The 21,015-nt window shown below is 39.5% G+C and overlaps 1 protein-coding gene across 1 annotated transcript; it reads left to right on the forward strand.

Annotated features, from left to right (window-relative positions):
• The first annotated feature begins 5,800 nt into the window (after positions 1-5,800).
• On the forward strand, positions 5,801-20,185 carry atad1a (ATPase family AAA domain containing 1a). Its single transcript, XM_008417600.2, has 10 exons — positions 5,801-5,900; positions 6,305-6,505; positions 6,868-6,966; positions 7,089-7,209; positions 7,986-8,186; positions 8,742-8,848; positions 8,955-9,044; positions 9,980-10,030; positions 10,255-10,427; positions 16,002-20,185. The coding sequence occupies exons 2-10, from the start codon at positions 6,332-6,334 to the stop codon at positions 16,129-16,131; spliced, it is 1,146 nt and encodes a 381-aa protein (XP_008415822.1). The 5' UTR covers positions 5,801-5,900; positions 6,305-6,331; the 3' UTR covers positions 16,132-20,185.
• The last annotated feature ends 830 nt before the right edge of the window (positions 20,186-21,015 follow it).

The following is a 21,015-nucleotide window of genomic DNA, read 5'->3' on the forward strand; positions in this document are numbered from 1 at the left end:
TTTTACCTCTTATTTAGTGGAAATATTGATGTTGATGAGATTTTCTCCGAAATGATAACTTTTTTAGGTCCACTGTTGAAAATGAGGCTCTAACATTCACAAATGACAGTGAAAAAAAATCCAGTCCAACATCTGGTTTGAGGTGATTCCCCTGGAACCTGTTGGAGGAAAAATATCCCAAATTCAGAAGATGAGCTTTTATCCTAACAGAGCTCTGTGGTTCCTCCTATCAGTATGAGAATCAGGGTGAGGAGGCGCCATGTTAGGAAGAGAAGTGGRAGCTGCAGGATCTTCAGAACAAACAGGTCATGATGCTGGGSTACTGATTATCCCTCTGTCTGGACACAGGATCAATAGAACCAGTTTAAAAGCTAAAATGAATGGTTATATGCCAGACATGGAAAACTGGGATACAATCCATGCCATGATGTTCAGGATTTAGGTCTCAGCAATGCAGCCAGTGGGCTGAAGGAAATACAGCTTTATTTTTTAGCAATTCAAGGGCTACCCAGCTTTTATCGCTTCGCAAAAAAATTAATCAGCACAGAAACTCCAGAGCAAACATCTGGTTGAGGAGATAATATTTAGTGAACAGTTGGATCAGAGTTATCTTGAAGCTGTAAAACAATATACAGCTTGGGGGGGGAATATGAATTTGTCCCTCCCCCATTTTGACTAATGACTGTTGCTAGATTTAACGTGGCGTTTTCATTCCTCGCGTTAGGTAACGTGTTTCCGTGTTTTCTAATTCCACACCGTTGCGAGTTGACTCCTTCCTCCTGTCACTGTTCCTGATTCTAACAATGTAATGCTTTGTTTCCGGCGATAATTGGCTCCTACTTCCCACTGTCATCCTCGCAGATGCTGAGTATACTGCCACTAAACACCGACTCGCTGCAAACTGCCATCATTATCAGCCCGCTGACAAAGCCTACTTGACAGCACAAAAATACGGCGGCAGCGCCGAGGAAAACAACACATGCCTATGAAATATTTCAGAAATGATAAAAAAATTCAAAATCCCCCAGAATATTTTATTCCCCCCCCCCCCTGGAATATTTTATCTTGAATTTCCACCCCACTGGATCCGCGCACAACAAAGTTATTTCCTCTTCTAGAGATCTGAGATCAGCCCAATATATATGCATGGACTGGCGTGCCATTGGGAATGCATAGTCTTCTCTCACCTGTCTCAGGTGATGGAAGAGAAAGAAGAAAACAAATTATCACTTTTTTTTGCAACCTTTCTTAGCGCATTGTCAGTGTTTCAGTAACCATGGTGAAGTCTGGAAGGGTTGTCAGGAACTACAGCTGTAATCGCCTTCCCCTGGCGGTGGCGTTGGATTGGAGACTCGCAAGACTTACCTTGGCAGAATGAACAAAGAGTGCAAGAAGGCCCAACGACGCCTCACTGCTTCGTCTAATTCTTTTGCTGCAGTGACACAATGATGTTTGGTCTGTCGGGCTCCTTTTCCTGCTCCTCCCAAATCAGTTAAAGTGAAAGAAAAAAAAACAGTGGAGGCTGAATAAATGATCATAAGGGACAATAAAGTTAGTTTTTTTGTTTGTTTTTGTTTTAAATCAACAGGAATAACATTAAAAGACCCTTGTAGAACTTTTAGGAGATAAAGGTTGGGTTTTTAACGCCGCCTCAAATGAGCTACTGTCAAGGAAGTTGACCTAAATTTCAGTGATCAAGAGGCAAATGAGCTGCTTGCTTCAATGTACTTTCCAAGACAAAATTGTGGATGGAAGGAAAACATACTGCCACTGTCAGGCTTGTCAAACGTCTTCTTAGCCAGGTGACATTACTAAAAACCATGAAAATGACAACGCCTCAAGGCTCTAACCCAGGGGTGGGCAATCCTGGTCCTGGAGGGCCGGTGTCCTGCAACTCTTAGACGTCTCCCTGGTCCAACACACTTGAATCCAACATCTGAATCACCTCCTAAGTGCAGTCCGGTTCTACAGAGTCCTGCTAACAACCTCATTATTTGACTCAGGTGTGTTGAAGTAGAGATGCATCTAAAAGTTGCAGGAGACCAGCCCTCGAGGCCTGGAGTTGCCCACCCCTGCCCTAACCTGTCATCGGAGGCCTCTTGACGCTGATGAGGTCAGCAAGGTTAAAGGTCAGAAGCATCCGGTTAGGGCTATCGCGTTTTATCTACGTTGTTTTGCAGAGGATCTAGCTACCAAAAAGCAGGTAACATGAGTTATGCCGAGTTCCTGCATGAGGTGTGATAGTTTTGTGTTAATTTGCAGGAAGACGGATTTCAAAGTCAGATTCAGGATTTCTTTGAGCAAATCTGAAGTGGTGACATCAAATCTCTGTGGATGACTTTGCTAAAATACGACAAGTGAAATTTCCAAATCAGCTTTCATCCAAACACTCACTTCTTTTTAAACTAATCTGTGATAGTTCCCCACACTGACCAATTTTTAAAGCTCTATGTCAGATTAGCAACGGGACTGCAGTGCTATTAATTCACAAATAACTTTACAGGCCTGGATGCATGAGCAAAATGTCACGGGTTAGGAGGAACATTCAAGGTTGTGCAAATGAAATAATAAAGGTGACAACTGTAAATTAATGTCTCATTCTAGGGTTGAAAGCAGATTTTCTTTTCATATCCAAAGTTTAACATTTTAAATAGAAGCAGTAAAAGCGGTTGTCACACTAACAAAGAGTCTCAACAATACATCGCCAAAAACCACATTACAGACATTGTAAGAGCACAAAGACCCTTTTCTCAACATTATGCAGCTTCAGAATGCAAAAAATATTTAAGCTTTGAGTTATACTTCAGATTCAGTGAAAGTAGAGGGAGGCTTACAGGAAGGTAAATGTGTGTGTTTTTAAAATGTTCTTGTACTCCCACCTGCTTGAGAACGGTCGCTCAGGCAAGGTGCTACAGGCATCGCTGGAATGTAAAGCCTGTGCTGTTCCTTGCAGATATACAAACTTATGCTTTCATGCCCAGCCCCATCAAAATGGCCCCGTTATAGGCTGCTATCTCCTGGGACTCGCTTCTGCAGTGCAGAAGGATTAAAAGCTTTTTATGAAGCATTTTTCCCCAGCCAAAGGTGTCTGCAGGAGCAGCGTGTGTATCATTTTTGCAGAACAACGGTGGACTTGACTGCATATAGCGTGTTGGCACAGAATGGAATACCTGCATCCATTCTGGTGAATTCATTTACCACCCTAAAGAGATGGTTATTTTTCTACAGGCTGAAATAAATAAATAAATAAATAAAAAAGACATTTTTCCCTAATGCATTGAAAATCTAGTACATTTTTCCTGTTCTGCTGTTCTTTCTCCACCGGGCTGCATTGGTAAAAAGTTACATGTGGTCATTGGTTCACAATCTGTGACAATTAACAATCCCTTTGTCCCCCCGTGTGATGAATTGCATATTAAAACGGGCCATTTGTTAGAGGCTTATCTTTCGGGCCGATGTTAGGAAAGGCTGAATTATTCATTATCAGACGGTGCTGGAAAGGAGTGGAAGACAAACAAAGATTACGTCTTCAGATATGCTATCTCACACCGGGGTGTATTTGCATGTAGCCCACCCCCAGGACATTCGTAAATGCTTGGTGTCTAATCACAGTGTTCTTAAGGGATCTACAGATGTTCCTGAGAGATATGTTCGGTCCAAAAGTGATAACGTCATGTTTCACAAAGACAAGTTGGAGGAGAACTTGTATGTATAAAAAAAAAAAAAAAAGAAAAAGAAAAAAAAACTTTTGGCACATTTTGGAAACAAAGCAAACCGTTTAAAGGGGTGTATAAATGTAAAGGTTTCACAATATTCTGGCAAAATCTTAAACCATCCTTCATTTATTTATAGATAAAGGCAAAATTACTCATACCCCCCCACCCCCCTCCTGCCCCCCTGATAGATTCAAAATACAAAAACGTTTTTATTCCATCAAGAATTTTGTTTCTGACGGAAAGTGAGTCAGGCATCTTGATATTTCACAGCTTGGTGTGCTGGGTGACACAGTCAGTTGTTGGCCTCAGTTGGTTTTGCTGTTCCTTTTTCTGTCTGGCCATGTGGTTAGAAAGGCGGGCAGCGAGAGTCGGGGTTATGATCCCTGCCTGTTATGATCAGTGAAAGAGACGGTTTGGACTTCCTGTTTCTTACTCTGCTCTTTGATTTTGCTCTTCATCAGTGCTGCCTTTTTTTCAAGCTCCTCTGAGCTCTGGGGCGGTTGGTCAGGAATTATTTGATCTTTATTCATGCAATGTGTAATTTCAGTAAAAATTACACACTGTTGCCATGGTTTCACATCAAAACAACTGTCCAAAAGTTTCAAAGAAAAAAAATGAAAGCAAGAATTGTTCCATCTGCACAACATCCAAAGCATAAGCGGGACAGTTCTCATAAAAGCAATGTGAAAGAAGTATTAGCTTTTAAAAATATGTATTTTATGTGTTTATGTGCAGTTATTAAAGTTATGACAAAGTGTTTTTATACCTTTCTCAATATTCAATGAATAAATCATTATTGTTATATTACAACATCTAAACCCTTCTTACAACTGTTAAGCAGCTTTTGAAACTTTTCATCCATTTGCAAAACTAGCAAATGGATGTTTGCAGACATGTCAGTCTTTGAAATTGTCCTGATCCGTGTTTTTGTGTATTTATTTTTAGGGTTTTCTGTGTTCAGTTTCCTTCCTCTGAGTCCTGTCTCTGCGTCTTCCCCGTTGATTGTTCCCAGGTGTGTCTTGTTCCCTTGATTACCCCGTGTGTATTTAAGTCCACCTGTTGTCTTTGTCTCTTGTCGGGTCCTTGTCTAACAGACATCTACGTCGTCTCTGATAGTTAGTCTGCCGGCACAGTAGAACTGTGAAGTCCTGTGCCGGCATTAGCTCATGGTGTCAGTCTTTGTTTTGATTCAGTTGCTACCGGTGCTGAGCCTCTGTGTTTCCGCTCTGCCGTGCTGCCTGACATTTGGACTGTTGAGCATTTTCATTAAATTGTTTTCAACAACATCCTGGGTCTACCTGCGTCTCTCCTCACCACCAACCACCCCACACTATGACATAAATGTTGGTCTCCAGATCTACGAATTTGGTAGAAAAATACTCAAAGAATTGTGGCTGCAGATATTGCGGTGGCTGGTTCTACAAAATACCACTATAGGGGGAGTGAATACAAATGCAGGCCACACTTTTCAGATTTTATTCCTCAAAGAAGTAAAGTTAAATTACCATTATATGCATTTTTCCTTCTACTTTACAATCACATAAAAACACAAAATCCATAACAATTATGTCGTTTGGGCTTTATGTATGGATACATTTCATATGTAAAAAAAAAACAACATTACGTTAACTTCCTATTTTTTAGTTGGATTCAGTGGATAGTCAAGTACAGGTAGCTTCTATATATACCCTGTTTCTTAAAACAGCTGAATTTCTTAGTACTGAATTTTCTTATTTTGTCTTGAATGTGAAAGTTAAAATTTTTTAGGGCATTGTCTTTACTATAAGCCTTTTAATGCAACAACTGGACATAAAATAACTGTAATCCTATTAAAAGTCCAAAGAGAAAAGAGAAGTGATTAAAAATTCAGAGGTGGTCTTAACTTTTGCTCTGGTATGAGATAAAAACACTGTTGTAAAGCATTTTCTTTTCTAGATGATTCCAAGATTATTATTGTTTTATGAAATCATACATCTACTCTCCCTTTGTATTTCACCTCACCGCCGTGTTTATGAAAGTGCTGTCCGTGGTGCTGATTCGTGTGACCGTTCTTCGTGAAAGTGCTGCCATCCAGCGGTTCTCAAGGAAAGGTGCGTTCAGGAACAAAAGTGTTTGTTCCTACCCGAGCCACAAAAACGGTTGCGCCGTCAGTGAGGTTTGCTAACATTCCTCATTTCAGTTTTGGTAAGTCTATCTCTCTTTTTGTAGTCTTGACGAATAAACTAAATTATATGTAGAAGCATAAAATATTTTATTTTTTATAACTAGTTCCAGGGTTGAAACAATTCGCGGTGTTTAAGTAATACTTGGCGCAGCAGAAGCTTTTTCGTACCGACAGTTGCTAACCTACGAATGTCCTTCGCAGCATGAAGTTAATTGTAATCTGTCACAACTAGTAAAGTTTGTATTTGAAGTCTTTATTGTTAAACTGCTACGCTTAAATACATAATTCGCCATACAATACACCTGACGTAAGACGAGTTTAACGACCAAATCACGCTCTAATGATGCACAATCTAATCCAACTCTACTTATTTTTCTTCTGTTTCTGTGTCGATCTGCTGCTTTTTCGCCGGATCTTCTTCCAGCCAATGGACTGACATCAGCCAGCACCGATGCTGCTGAAGGATCTGCCCAGAGACGCCCTGTTGCGGCCCCTGTCCAGGAATGAAGTGATTGGCATGTTGGTGAGGCTGAGCATCTTTGGTGCTGCCACATACTACAGCATCAAATGGGTGGTGGAGGCGATGGACCCCACCTCTAAGCAGAAAAGCCAGGCCAAAAAACGGGTATGTCAGTCCTGTGGTGCCAGATGCACGAGATAAAGATGTGTAAAAAGCCTAAAGATGAGTACATTTATTTTGAAGCAGTCACTGTGATTTTTTAAAAAATTCAAATGTTAAATTTAGGTTCAGTTATGGTTAACAGTAAGGATATGATTTTCCACGTATTCACCCTTTCTTTCACTACAATCCCACAGAGTGTTTGTTTCTTGTTCAATCTTATTCCCATCTTCTCATCTCGTGCGTCTTCACCAGAGGTGCCAATAGCTACAATGGTGTGACTGTTTCGCTGTAACCTTGACAACGCACCATATACTCTCAACTCTGGATCCTGTTGTCTTCACCTGACTTGCATATTCTAACTCCAGGCAGAGGAGCTGATGAGGAGAATAGGCTTGGAGGGCATCACACTGACTGAGTATGAGATGAACATCGCATCCCTCTTAGTCGATCCCCAAACTATCAAGGTAAAGTTCTCCTTCTGTTTCTGTAGCGCAGGGATTATTGAAGCCATATATTTATTTAATCTTTAATCTTTCTGGATCATTGTGCTTTCCCTGACTCTACGGGGTTCTTTTTTTTTTTGCAGGTGTCTTGGAGAGATATAGCTGGTCTGGATGAGATCATTAATGAGCTGCAGGACACCGTTATACTACCATTTCAGAAAAGACACCTTTTACCCGACTCTAAACTCTTCCAACCTCCTAAAGGTAACCCAGAGTACATTTAAAATAATAATAAGTATATTCCAGGGTCACCACATGGCTCAGTGGTAGAGAAGGTGCAACATATGCAGAGGCTGCAGTCCTCAAAGCATTTGATTCCGGTTCGATTCCCATAGCCGGCGCTATTAGCTTCTCTCTCCACCCCTGTTTCTGTCCAGCTGTTAATGATTGAAGCCCACTACTGTCATAAAATCTCTTATTCTAATGCATATAACTTGCTATTATAAAACCAGATAGAATTAGTTTTATTATTGATTTCATCCTCAGTCTGCTTGTAAAGCATAGAGTCCAATCCCAAGTATTCTACACCTCAAACAACCATTTACTACGGAAAGATTTAAAGTAGTAGCCATCTTCTCAGCAAACTTTGTTAGTTTTTATCAAGTTAATAAGGATTTGAAAAGTGGAAAAGCTGCTTAAAACACTTCTTCATAAGGTAGAACAGTAGATGTTCAGCATTTACTTCAAGTATTTCTGGTCTCTCAGCTCAGACTAGACATGCGGTGACAAAAAAGAACATTCTCCGAGTTCTCTTAGACGTTCAAAATAATAATAACTAAGCTATTTGAATTCCTTTCATAATCCTTCTGACCGAGTCAGCTTAATGTCAAATGACCAGATTCATCCATGTGACGTTGTGACGACAATGCCTGAGGGAGGTGTGTGGAGTTATTTCACTGTGTGGCACAGCGAGCCACACTTCAGCTGATTTTTATTTATTTATTTTTTTCCCTCTCTGATTTATCCTTTGTTGTTTACAGGTGTTTTATTGTTTGGTCCTCCGGGATGTGGGAAGACCATGATTGCCAAGGCAACAGCCAAAGCCTCAGGCTGTAAGTTTATCAACCTGCAGGCCTCCACACTGACAGACATGTGGTACGGGGAGTCGCAGAAACTGACCGCCGCCGTCTTCTCGCTGGCCATCAAAATCCAGCCTTGTATTATCTTTATCGACGAGATCGGTGAGTTGTACGTCGCTTTGTTACGTTTAGATCAATGAGATCATTAGCGGAGCTAAAGAAAAAAGTCAATTTCTTTTTCATTTTGCACTTCATGCTTTGTGTTTTGTAGCTGCAATGCAAAAACACATAATCTTACCAAATGTATTTGTCTAGTTTCTAGTGAAAATATTTTATTAGACTTGAAACAAGACAAAACTAATTTACAAGCAACTTTTCAGCAAGATGTATGGGCTTGTTTTAAGTAAATAATTCCTGTTATTGATGAAAAAGTACATGTTCCGCTGACAGATAATTTTTACTTATATACTGGGAAAAATGTCTTGTGATAATTAAAATAATATGGCAATGGAACAAGTAGTTTTTCATCAATATTAAGGAAGTATTTTCTCAAAACAAGCTCTTATATCCATCTTAAAAGTTACTCAAATTGTTTTAGCCTTATTTCAAGATATTTGGACTAGAAACTAGATGAAAAATACTTGGTAAGGTTTTATGCTTTTGCAGTGTACATTCACAATGAGTATTGCTGAATTTAATCTGCGTCTCGTCTTTTAGAGTCATTTCTAAGAAACCGTTCCAGTCTGGACCACGAGGCCACTGCCATGATGAAGGCCCAGTTCATGAGCCTGTGGGATGGGCTCGACACCTCTTTAACCACCCAGGTAAAGTCAGGCATCCTCAGTTTGCCGTGACAGGACTGGGTTAACACATCTTGTGTGTTAAATGCACAGTGTGTGAATGAGCAGCTGTGGTTCTGTGGGACTGCAGGTGATGGTGATGGGAGCCACCAACAGGCCGCAGGATGTAGATCCGGCGATTCTGCGAAGGATGCCTGCCACGTTTCATGTCGGCCTGCCGGTCAGTATACACATGCGCTTGGGGTGGGTACTTTTTGTATCGTTTATTGATAATAATGAAAAAATTTTTGTTGTCATGATAAATTCTAATTATTAATGTTTACGACCCTGCAAAGCTGTCCTTGACATTTTTTTCCACTGTTCAATGAAAGGAAGAATAAATAAATACCACTATATATGAAAATACAGTTGTTGTGCACAATTTAGTGATAGAAATCACACTTCTTTATGTGACTGGTGTCCTAAAGTAACACATTACAATGCGGGAATGTCTTTTAAGAGTAGTATTTGTGTTTGTGTGGCTATAATTGATGTGATGATGATTGCTGTCAAGACGTTCTTTTAGTCAAATTGCGTGAATATTCTGCTAATACTATGATTATATTCTTGTAAATAAACAAAGTGTTCATGCAGCCAGACCCTAATACTCAGTCGTACAAGTCATGTAAGGGATGGTTGAAATAAAAGCCTTTTTTTTTATATGTTTTCTGTCAGTTTGAGTTTCTGTTTAAGACGAGAACGTAAAAAAAAAAAAAAAACTCAGTTGAAATCAGAACTGGTATGGAAAAAAAGAATTTAGATTGTATCTTTAAGCCATATCGCCTATCCCTCATTTCTAATTTATTTACTAGTTAGGGACTTCTTTTAGGGGTATGAGAGTAAAGGGGACTGAATACTGCATCCATACTTTTCAGGGGGTTTTTTTTACTGTGGAGTAAAATGATCATTATGCTTCCATCTACCTTGTTCTGCCTTGTGTTTGCAATTCTAATCACATACAATTTGAAGTTTGTTCTTATAACTTGACAAATACAGGAAAAGTTCAGGATGTTAAAATACTTTTGCTTGACAATGTATACAATGTATACTTTGATGATTTATTTGTTTAGTTCAATATTCTCAGTATAACCCAAAGCTAACATTGTGCTTTTGCAGAATGCAAAGCAGAGAGAAGACATCCTCCGGCTGATTTTAGCAGGAGAAAATGTGAGTTGTGATTTTTTTTTTTTTTTTTTCAACATGCCAGTCTCTCCAGTCACTTTGTCACAGCTCTATTTTCTTTTCTAGTCACTCGATAAAAATAAAAATAAATCACATCAGACTTTATAGCCTTCTGTTTTTTCACTGAGACACAAACATAGCCTCAGGACGGCCGCGTGACAAGCGGGATGTGATTTTCACAGCAGCGTTTGTCCTTCTGTCCCACGCAGCTGAGCAACGCCATAAATCTGAGGGAGATTGCCGAAAAGACCGACGGATACTCGGGCAGCGACCTCCGAGAGCTCTGCCGTGACGCCGCCATGTACCGGGTCAGGGATTTCGTCCGCAAGGAGCAGATCCGGCAGATTGCGCAGCAGCTGCAGAGCTACGAGGAGGAGGAAGGGTAGGTCTCACACCTGCACTTAACGTGTCATAACGATGCATACCAATGGTCATGTGAGTCATGTGTTGCAGTCATGTGATTCAGATTTTGTAAGAAAACATGCTTAAGGCTAACTGGTGTCTTCAAAGCGTGCTAAAAGCCGTGAAAGTAACAGTAGAGCTGAAAAGTACAAAAACGAGATTTCTCCGTATTTTGGCTCAGAAAAGAAGTACACCTGTTACAGGACTGGGTTAGTTTTCTTAATTTCAACCACTTGTAAAAAATAAATAAAAATAATAAGAAAATGTAATATGTAGATTAGCAGTCCAGCAGGAACAGCTAATTATCCTCTCCACTCTGTTAACGCCACTTTCATTCATGCTTCCTGCTGCTGACAGTTTGAATCTTCTTCCTCTTCCTCTTCTTCCCAGCTTCCTCTTTCAATTAGAGGAAGCTGAATTTCATGTCGATAAATTACAGCTGGCTAGTTTTTCTTTTGATTTGTTTGTCAACATTCAAAGCAATGTTTTCTACATTGCTTTGAAATGTAGAAAACATTTCAAAGCAAACTGCTGCAGTGCGGTGGAGATGTTAGAATATAGGAAGCCCCTCACACACCACAGTGAATGAAAAGGACAGACGGATCTGCTTCCTCGGCGCGTTGCTGTCATTTTTGTGCGGCCTGCAAAGCTGAAGATATTTATGACTTGAAATTTATGACATTTGAGTGAATGAGGAGTTGTAAAGTAGCAGGTGAAATGGGATGATTTATAAAAACTGATATAGCGAAGCTGTGCAATTGTTAGAATTTGTTTTTATTATTGGAGCATAACTGTAGCAAATCCACGCAAAAAATACAGCGACACCACAAGCATACCTGCAGTTATCTGGGTTTTAAAACCACTGGTCTGAAATAAATTAAAGTACAATGAGGGAGAAAATAGCTGGTTTATTTCAATAGATAGCTCATAATAGGGGTTTGCTGTATTATTTAATAATGATCAAGATTATGAAAAAAAAAACCCCAACAAATTATTACTTTTTTTTTAGGAAACCTTGTTGCTGGCACAAATATTGTTCCTGAAAACCATTTGCATTTGAAATAGATTTCTTCAAGACACTTAACTTAAAGACATGCGATTTATATTTCTCCACTGCAGAAGTTACTGAATGTACTGATACATATTTATGCTGTTGTGGAACAAACAAGTGGAGACGATAAACAAAGTAGCTTTTCAAATACTGCTGTTTTTTTATTGTTTCATTTTTATTTACCATCAATTTGAAATTTATCGTGACAATAAATCAAAATTCTTAAAAATAAGAAAATGTTCACGATAAATGATCAACGACACGATGCGATAAATTGTATTGTATGAAAATATGACACGATGAAATATGGATGAAATATTTTAACAAAGATCTAAAATTACGTTCAGGGGGGTCATCCTGCCTCAAGTGGAGGAGTTTAAGTATCTGGGGATCTTGTTCACGAATGAGGGAAGAAGGGAGCGGGAGATCGATAGGTGGATTGGGGCAGCGTCTGTCGTGAAGCGGGCGCTGTACCAGTCTGTAGTGGTGAAGAGAGAGCTGAGTCAAAAAGCAAAGCTCTCGATTTACCGGTCGATCTACGTTCCCACCCTCATCTATGGTCATGAGCTTTGGGTCATGACCGAAAGAACAAGATCACGGATACAAGCGGCCGAAATGGGATTCCTCCACAGGGTGGCTGGGCTCTCCCTTAGAGATAGAGTGAGAAGCTCGGTCATCCTGGAGGGACTCAGAGTAGAGCCGCTGCTCCTCCACGTTGAGAGGAGCCAGTTGAGGTGGCTTGGGCATCTGGTCAGGATGCCTCCTGGACGCCTCCCTGGTGAGGTGTTCCGGGCACGTCCCACCGGGAGGAGGCCTCGGGGAAGACCCAGGACACGCTGGAGGGACTATGTCTCTCGGCTGGCCTGGGAACACCTTGGGGTTTCCCCGGAGGAGCTGGAAGAAGTGGCTGGGGAGAGGGAAGTCTGGGCCTCCCTTCTGAAGCTGCTGCCCCCGCGACCCGACCCCGGATAAGCAGCAGAAAATGGACGGACGGACGGACGGACTTAAGAAAAAAATCGTTTTCACATTGCACAGTCAATTCCGATTTAATCAAATGTGAATGTTAAATGCCAACGCTAATACTGTACAAGGTTATGAAAGTGGCCAGTACTGTAATACACAACATGCTTTGTTTTTAATCAGTATTAATTGTAAGCTTTAACCCTTGTGTCTACAAATGTGGTCCAACCGACCCCACACACGTAAAACTTGTACCATTTGCCTCAGTCCTCGCACGCACAAGGGTTAAGTCACAGGATTAAAATATATTTATGCAAATTACAGATGCAGATTCTCTAAAAGATTTAGTGTTAAAAGCTGTGAAAACAAAAGCAACCAGTCTGTAGCGTTGTACTCCAGTGGAGGGCAGCCTGAGCTCTCGGCAGCAACACCGGCTTGTTGTTCAGCTGTTTCCAGTGAGGCAGACACTTACTACAAGTGCTTATTTAAAAACTGCTCCAAACCTTTCAGAACAGCACTTCTGTAATCACTATGTGAAACAGTTTTTACCACCTGGACAGAAAACACTCATATCAAGCCTGTCTTAACTACTTTTTGAAGTGATTCTCAATAGTGGAGGCCTACTAGTTCCTAAGTTGTTTTTTTTTTTTGTTTGTTTGTTTTTTTTCACACCAAACCATGGCTTTAGATATGGTCTTAAACTTTCAATCAACTGATAACACTCTGTTTAAATTAAAAAGGAGTTGAACGAAATTGAAATTGAAAAGACCATTCTATTGCTGCATTGCATTTACCTTTGTTTTCCCTCATGTTTAAGATCCTGATTGGGGAAGTAAGTATATAAGTTTGTAGTTCATAGAATATGAAGATCTAAAGTCAGGAAGGCTGAACGTTTTTAGTTACCTGCTCATTTAAAAGCAAAGTAAATGTAGTTGCCTTTTAGTACTTTATATTTCATAAACAAAGTTTATTTTTGTGGCTTTCTAGAAAAATATCTTTGTTTAATATTTAATGTGATTTAAAGTTATTGAACATAAGATTAATGAATAAATTATGCTGTTGGTTTTTGCTATATAAAATGGTCCTATGTCATTGTAGAAATAAAAGTTAGGTTGGTGTCTTAAAGTACTTTTTTATGTCTTATGATTTATTTTTTTGGCACTAGTGGAGTTTATTGACAGTTACCAGACAGGACTAATCAGAGTAGGTAGAGTAGGTTGCCATGGTTTCTGACTGGTTTCTGCTCGCATTGCCAGCTTCAGTCTAGTTCCATTGATGGCGTCTTCTTGTTTTATTATCTGCCACATTAGCTGCTTATTTCTTTACCACTGAATGGATGGGGTGCTGGTCATTTCACCTCTTCATACCTGTTGGAGTTCAATCAACAACAACCAAAAACGTTTTTTTAATCTCTTGTTAATAAGCCACCGTTCTTCATATGTTTTTGTCTCGTTGGGAATCAGGCCTGATGCAGACGGGACTAAAAAAGGAGCAAAAGATTAAGCTCTGATTTTTGTTTGGCTAAAATCTAAAATCCAAATCCAGCTGAAAGTGTATTCTTTGTTTGACAGATTTTCAAACTGATTAAAGATTGAGACTAGATGATATTAGCAGATCTCAGATCAGTGAACAGCAGAGGGAAAATGCTGAACACTCCCATCAGTGACAAAAACATTAACATCCTTGTTTAAGAGAGAATAAAATCAACCATGAGTTGGTAATGTTACCATCACTGTTGATCAAAAGACAACTTTGGTGTTTTTCTGCACTCTGTAAGTTTTTGTTTTTCATTAATATTTTTCATTAATGCTTCCATTAAAATGGTGACTTGACTGCCTACAAACAAAACATCAACATCACACAGTTCTGGAAATCATTAAGCCAAATGGGTCTGGTTGACTTTGCAAACGGCTTTTATAAGATCTTATTTGTGTAACTAATTTCTGCGCTGTTGCTAAGCAACCGCTGAAATCCCCTGATGAAGAAATGCATTATTGCTGAAGGAAAAAAAAACATTTTCTTCTTTTCAGAGCTCCATACATAGAGCGTTCCATTATGGCAGAAAGAAGCTTGTGGTGTCAAATGAGCATTCACAGAAAACGGCCCATGCTCTGCACACACAGGTCATTTCATGCTCAACGTATAATGAAGATGATGTATTCCTCATTACACACAGTGGTACCATAGACTTTCACATTTACAAGTTAGTTTTCTTTATTAACACAAATATTCACATTTATTAAACATGTAATTTTCTAGAGAACATGAAAGATGTAATTTAACAAAAACTAATAAGAATTTGTGTTTGCAGTTTGTGCAAAACCATGTTGGGGGAGACAGCATGGAAGAAAATGCTCAGTGTGGCAGAAAACTAACACCATACATAACCTTAACTCTCACCTCCATGACAAAACGCAGTGGTAGTTTTTTTAACAGTGAAACCTACAATAAATTGTACAACATCCATCCATCCATTTTCTGTACACCCTTGTCTGTTAGTGGGGTCGGGAGGGTTGCTGTCCTCTTGCCAGGTGACGTTCCAGGCGAGAGGCGGGTTGACCCTGGACAGGTCGCCAGTCTGTTGCAGGGCAACACAGAGACACACAGGACAAACAACCAGACACACTCACACCTAAGGACAATTTGGAGAGGCCAATTAATCTGACAGTCATGTTTTTGGACTGTGGGAGGAAACCAGAGTACCCGGAGAAAACCCACGCATGCACAGGGAGAACATGTAAACTCCATGCAGAAAGACCGGGAATCGAACCCAGAACCTTCTTGCTGCAAGGCAACAGCTCTAAATCTAATTAACTATTAACCGTGGCAAGACCTGAAAAATGTTCACAGACAGCACACAGCTGTGACTTTTAACTATTTTAAAAAGATTATGCAAAAACATTTTTTTAAAGTTTTAAGATATGTAAAGCTGGTAGATGCACATTTACTGAAAAAACAGAGGTTTTAACTGGAGAGAAAATGGAACAAATAAATGCCACATTTTGGAAATTTTACTTTTTTATTTTGAAACTATGTAGTATGTTTATTTTTTAATCCACTGATATGAAAAGAATGATTAAGCTGATACCGCTATCCGATATTTACATGTATATATCTTCAACACCTTAAAAAAACACCTATGCCACGAACATTGCCGATAATCTCACAGTTCTCTGCTGCATTACCAAACAAATACCACATGACCGCCCTCAACCCCACCCTGATCCCCTTTCCAGGAACACAAACGGCAACAAGACAAAAATAACCATCAGTTATTAGAACCTGCCTCGTTTGAGTGGAGAGAGTGATACCAGTATGTTTAGAAATGACCGATACCGATGTTAACGCCGATAAATCGTGCATCGCTGATGATTGTCTTTCAGTTCTGTTATGTGCTGGTTTGTGTGGCCTGCAAGTCCCTGTAAATCGCACAGAAGGTTGTTGTAATTTGTGACTTGCCATAAAAAACTGTTTATTATTAAAACTGTTGTTTGTTTTATTGTATGCAGAAGATCTCAGACCTTCATACTTTCTCCATTTCAGGCCCGTCGACGAGGATCGGTTACGGCCGGTGACGCAGCTGGACCTCCTCTTCGGCCTCGACAAGATGAAGGAGTCCAAGCAGGCCACGGCTGCTATCCTACCCGCCGTGGCAGAGGTTCCTCTGGACTGAGCACCGTTGTTAGGAAGACTCCACTCACCTTGTTGGTGGCTGCACGGTCCAGCTCTGCAAGCAGACCACTAGGAAGGTGCCTTTGGAAAGGCAAGAGACAAAAATCCAGTTTTTCGGCTTGGTAGAATCCTGCAGGCCATTTTAATATTGAGCATACCCCTCATCTTCTCCACCCACCCGTACATGTGACCAGGTAGAATAAATGAGAACTGTGCAATACCGCCTGCTAGCTTAATGCATGAGAGAACTGTCGATGTCCATTTGTTTAGGAGCGCTTATCAGTGATAATTAATATTCCATAGAAGGTCAAATGCCATTAAATGTTCCGAGAGTTTATCTGAAAAGGAGAAGTTGATAAAACACGCGACCTTTAGGCACAGTGGCCTTTTGAATCAGCCTTACTTTTTCTAAATTGTCAGATTGAGCGCAAAAGCACCTTGAAAAAAAAAAATGAATCGAGGAAATATTTCTCAGTTCTAGTGTTTAGAGATTAGATCCAAAATTGGCTCAGTTTCCAATTACTAGCCCTTTATCTCACCAAATTGGATGGAAAGTGTAGTGACTGAATGTTTTTAAAGATAATCTTAACATTTAGTTTGATCCATATTTTCTGTTTGTGGAATACATACGTTTTTTTTTTTATTGTTTAAAGAATTACTTCTTTGTTTTTATATGATAAATCCATACATGTAGAGTCAAATTTGAGAACCAGCATGTGGGTCGTACAACTTGTGCTCCTGAGGAGTTTTATTCTAAATAAATACGTCGGATATTCATTTTTGGTCGGACGTCGGCCACAACAAAAGGATCTAACAGTTCGGCTTCATAGCTGCCTTTGTGCAGTTGTTTAACTTGAAGTGAAAATAGAGCCAAATGCAGAATGGAAGATATTGTAGTTAAGTGAAAAGTGCGCTTGGATTTTATGAAAATTAGCAATGATGTGAACCACGGCAACATCTAAATATCTGAAGGCCTCAATTATTTACATTTAAGTACATGACTGTAAAAAGGCTTAATTTTACAATGATAAATAAAATATTTGATGAGAAGCTTCAGGGAAAAAAACATGAAAAGACACTGAAATGGAAACTGAAAGAGAGCCTCCTACTGTCACTTAGGTAACACTGCTGTACTTCAGACGAATATTGCGACACTCTGCAATGTGATGGAATTTATAGTCGTCTAATGGTTACTATTAAAAACCTTTGAAGGCTCAGTAGTTGCTTTTACTAGCGATGTCTTGTCACAGGCTCTTTAAAAAGGCAGTTAGCAAAACATGAGCTGCATGTCCGTTTAACAGCTGATGCTAAGTTGGCTACCTGAGCAGATAGCCTGACTAATTAATAACGTAACACATTTTCTGTACAAGACAATTCAATGTGCTTTACATAAAATTCAAAAAGCGTAAGAGTATAAAATCACACATATTTAAGCCATCATTGACAATTAAATTAGAAATAAAAAATGTAGATAAAGCTTTTTCAGCTGTCATATCCACAACTAAAATAAACCCACTGTTATTAGGCTGGATTTTAAAAAATTAGTCAGAGTCTAACCCAGCCTCACTTTTGTCCGATTTCAACAAAGTACCTCATGTCATTGAGATAATTTCCAATTAAGCAGCTAATATCAGCTGGTTATTCTTCCTGTGTTACTCTGTAAAGGACCTCATGGAAGAAAAAGGTCAATAGCAATAAGCATGTTTATTTGGAAACTACTAGTGCTTTTAAGGATCAGTTGTTGTTTTTTATTTGCTCGTGTTTATGCATCAAAAAAAAAATATATATAAAACATACATGGTATGGTAAAGAAAGTAGTAGTAGAACTAGAACAGTCAATATTTTAGCAGCAGCAGGAATCGTTGCTTTTCTCTTTTAAACTTTCAGACCAAGTTGTCAGATCATTAAATATTTGTTGTTTTTTAAGCCATTCATTTACATACATATTTATATATATATTTATATATATATATATTTTTTTTTATTATTATTATTTTTTTTTTGCTTTCTGTCAGCTGAAGCCTTATCTTTGGCCATCTGGTCAGAGTGTGTGTAAAATGGATCTGCTGTGGGTGTCAAGCAGCTGTTTTCCTCTGGCGCCCACTGAGCAAGCTGAACCCGGTTCGTCATTCGCCCACGCGGTGGCGCTGTAGATTCACCATCCTGTCGCCCAGACAGCCGTTCCCGACCCACTCTTACTCTGAGCCGTGTAACTGCACAACGGGAAACAAATGAGATGCCGTGTTGTCGTTCCCTTATTGGTTTATCCAGTGATGTTGAGCCATCTGTTGCTCTTCATTAAATAACCTCAGGTGACAGTTAAAGGTCAGATGACGCCGTGTGAGCCGCCGCTGCTTGTGAAGCTTAAGTCAAATTTCTAAATGTTTTCTCTCAGTGCAATATCACCGACAAGGTCCTTGATCAGTTAGCACAGACGCTCCACATCCATCACACAGTGATCATGTGTTAAATATTGTATGTGTATGTATTTGATGTGACGTATTAAATATGTTCTGTAAATTATATCTATTAAATTCTGTTGGGGGCGTGGGGGGAGAATCATGCTAGTTTTGTCATTTCACAATGCAACTCGTGTAATAACTTCCAATGATCGCAGTGAAACCGTAGTGTTTGATTTTTAAAGAATTGTTGTGTGAAACCAACTTTTCGAGCGCATTTGAATTATTTATAGTGATTTATTTATGTTTTTTTCTCTTCTTTTAATACTATATAAGGTAAGACATAAATGTGTTTGAACTTAAATAAAGGCACTAAACTGTTTAATATTTAACCCTCCCGCGGTCTTAAGAGATGGGATCAATTAGACCACTCAAGTTTTTTTACTTTGTGCGCGGTCCAGCGGGGTCGCGCTGACCCTCTATGCGCTTTTGCAAGGTTTTTTTTTCTGTGTGTATGGTTTTGGGAACTGACGGTCTGATGGAACGACCTCCAACCCAATTCCCTGCTGTCCGACAGTGACATTTGCCACGCTCCTCCTGAGGGTTAAAGCTGCATCTCAGAAAAAAAGTTTTAATATTTTGTGTCACTCATTTTAGAAAGAAAATCTCACATTCATCTCACATGGCGTTAAATATTCCAACACTTTCTTGCAATTTTAATGATAATGGCTTAAAAAAACAATTTAGTGTCTCAGAAAATGCAAATAGTACATAGGATTCATTGCGTAGGATATTTTAAAGAGTAATGTACAGCCCTTCATAGTAATGTATGTGCTTTTCTTTGCATTCAAGACTTGGTTGGGACGCCTTGTGCATGTATTACTGCGTCAGTAAATGAAGGGACAGGAAGGAAGAGACGTAAGAAGCTGGTCAGAAGGGCCGGCTCAGTTTTGGACTATTCTCTGGACTCCTTTTAGGAGGTGGGCGAGAGGAAAACGGTAGCTAGGATAAAATCAATTATGGTGAACTCCTTTCACCCATAGTAGGATCCTTTAGCTGCTCCGTCAGCAGCAGACTGACACACTCACAGTGTAGGAAGGAGAGACACCGCAGGTCAGTCATACCAACTGCTGTCAGACTGCATAACACCTACAACCAGTAATGTAGCACCAATAACTTGCCTGCTGCTATATTTGCAGTCAAGTCAGGTTTATTCATGCAGCACATCTCAGCAACAAGGCAGATGAAACTGCTTTACATCATAAAAACATCAATTACAAAATAAGCAATAGACTACATTTTGTCAAATGGCATCATCAAACATGTTCATCTGTGTTTCATTTACTACTAATTAAAGGAAACTAAACAGGTGGGGTTTAAGCCTTGATTTAAAGGAACTCTGTGTTTCAGCTGTTTTGCAGTTTTCTGGATGTTTGTTCTACTTATCACCACTACTAGCTCTCATCTATGTGACCTTCATTGCATAGCTTCTTAAGCCATTTCTCATGCATATTTTCACTTTGTGCAATATTTTTATACATTTACACATACATCTTACATTGCTGCTTATTGTGATTTTGTTTATGTCTGTTTTTTTCTACTGTAACATGGTTTTCCAAAATGCAGGATTAATAAAGTGGATCATTCAGTCAGTCATCTTCCTATTGACAATAGTGAGTTTGTTGACCAATCACGCACAGCTCTTGGGCAGCTTTTGATACCTTTGGCAGTGTCAGCAGATGCCAAGTCATGTTAGAAATCGAAACTAGCATCTCCAAAAAGTTTATTATCAGAACGAAATATGAATTGCCCAAACTTTCCCTGGAGTTGAGAAAATCCCAAACTATCACTCACTGTGGATTCTCAGTCTTGGTTTCTCAGTCTTGGATCTTGGTTTCCAAAGGAAAACCAAGATCTTTTCTCCAAAAAGAGACTTTTGACCACAGTCCGATCTCTAATTAAGGAGTGGCTTGACTCGAGGAATGGGACTTCTGTCAGCGATGGTTTGTGGCTCTTGATGCTCTGACTCCATCCTCACTCCACTCCTTGTGAAGCTCCTTCAAGTCCTTCACTTGATTTTGTTCAACACTCATATCGATGCTTGCAGATGCTACTTTTCCTGCCACACTTTTTCCTTCCATTCAACTTTCTATGAAATATTCTTGGATACAGAACTCTGAACAACCAGCTCAGGGTACTTTGTTTTGAGTTAGTTAGCTGATTAAGGCGTGATACCACGAGTTTCCATTATTTAACTTTTCCTCCAATATTCTAATTTTCTAAGATACTGAAAATTGGGTTTTCGTTATCTGTGAGCCATGAACATTGAATTTACTCTGTGTGTAATGAATCTGTATAATATATGAGTTTCCTTTTCTTTTCTTTTTACTTTGCCGCAACAGAACCAATCAGCTCAACATCATAGAATGCACCGTGACTTTTACCGTGTTATCAGACGATGCTTGATAACAATGTTAGACTATCTC

The sequence above is a fragment of the Poecilia reticulata genome, linkage group LG9 (genome assembly GCF_000633615.1).
Source record: "Poecilia reticulata strain Guanapo linkage group LG9, Guppy_female_1.0+MT, whole genome shotgun sequence".
NCBI classification, from domain to species: Eukaryota; Metazoa; Chordata; class Actinopteri; order Cyprinodontiformes; family Poeciliidae; genus Poecilia; species Poecilia reticulata.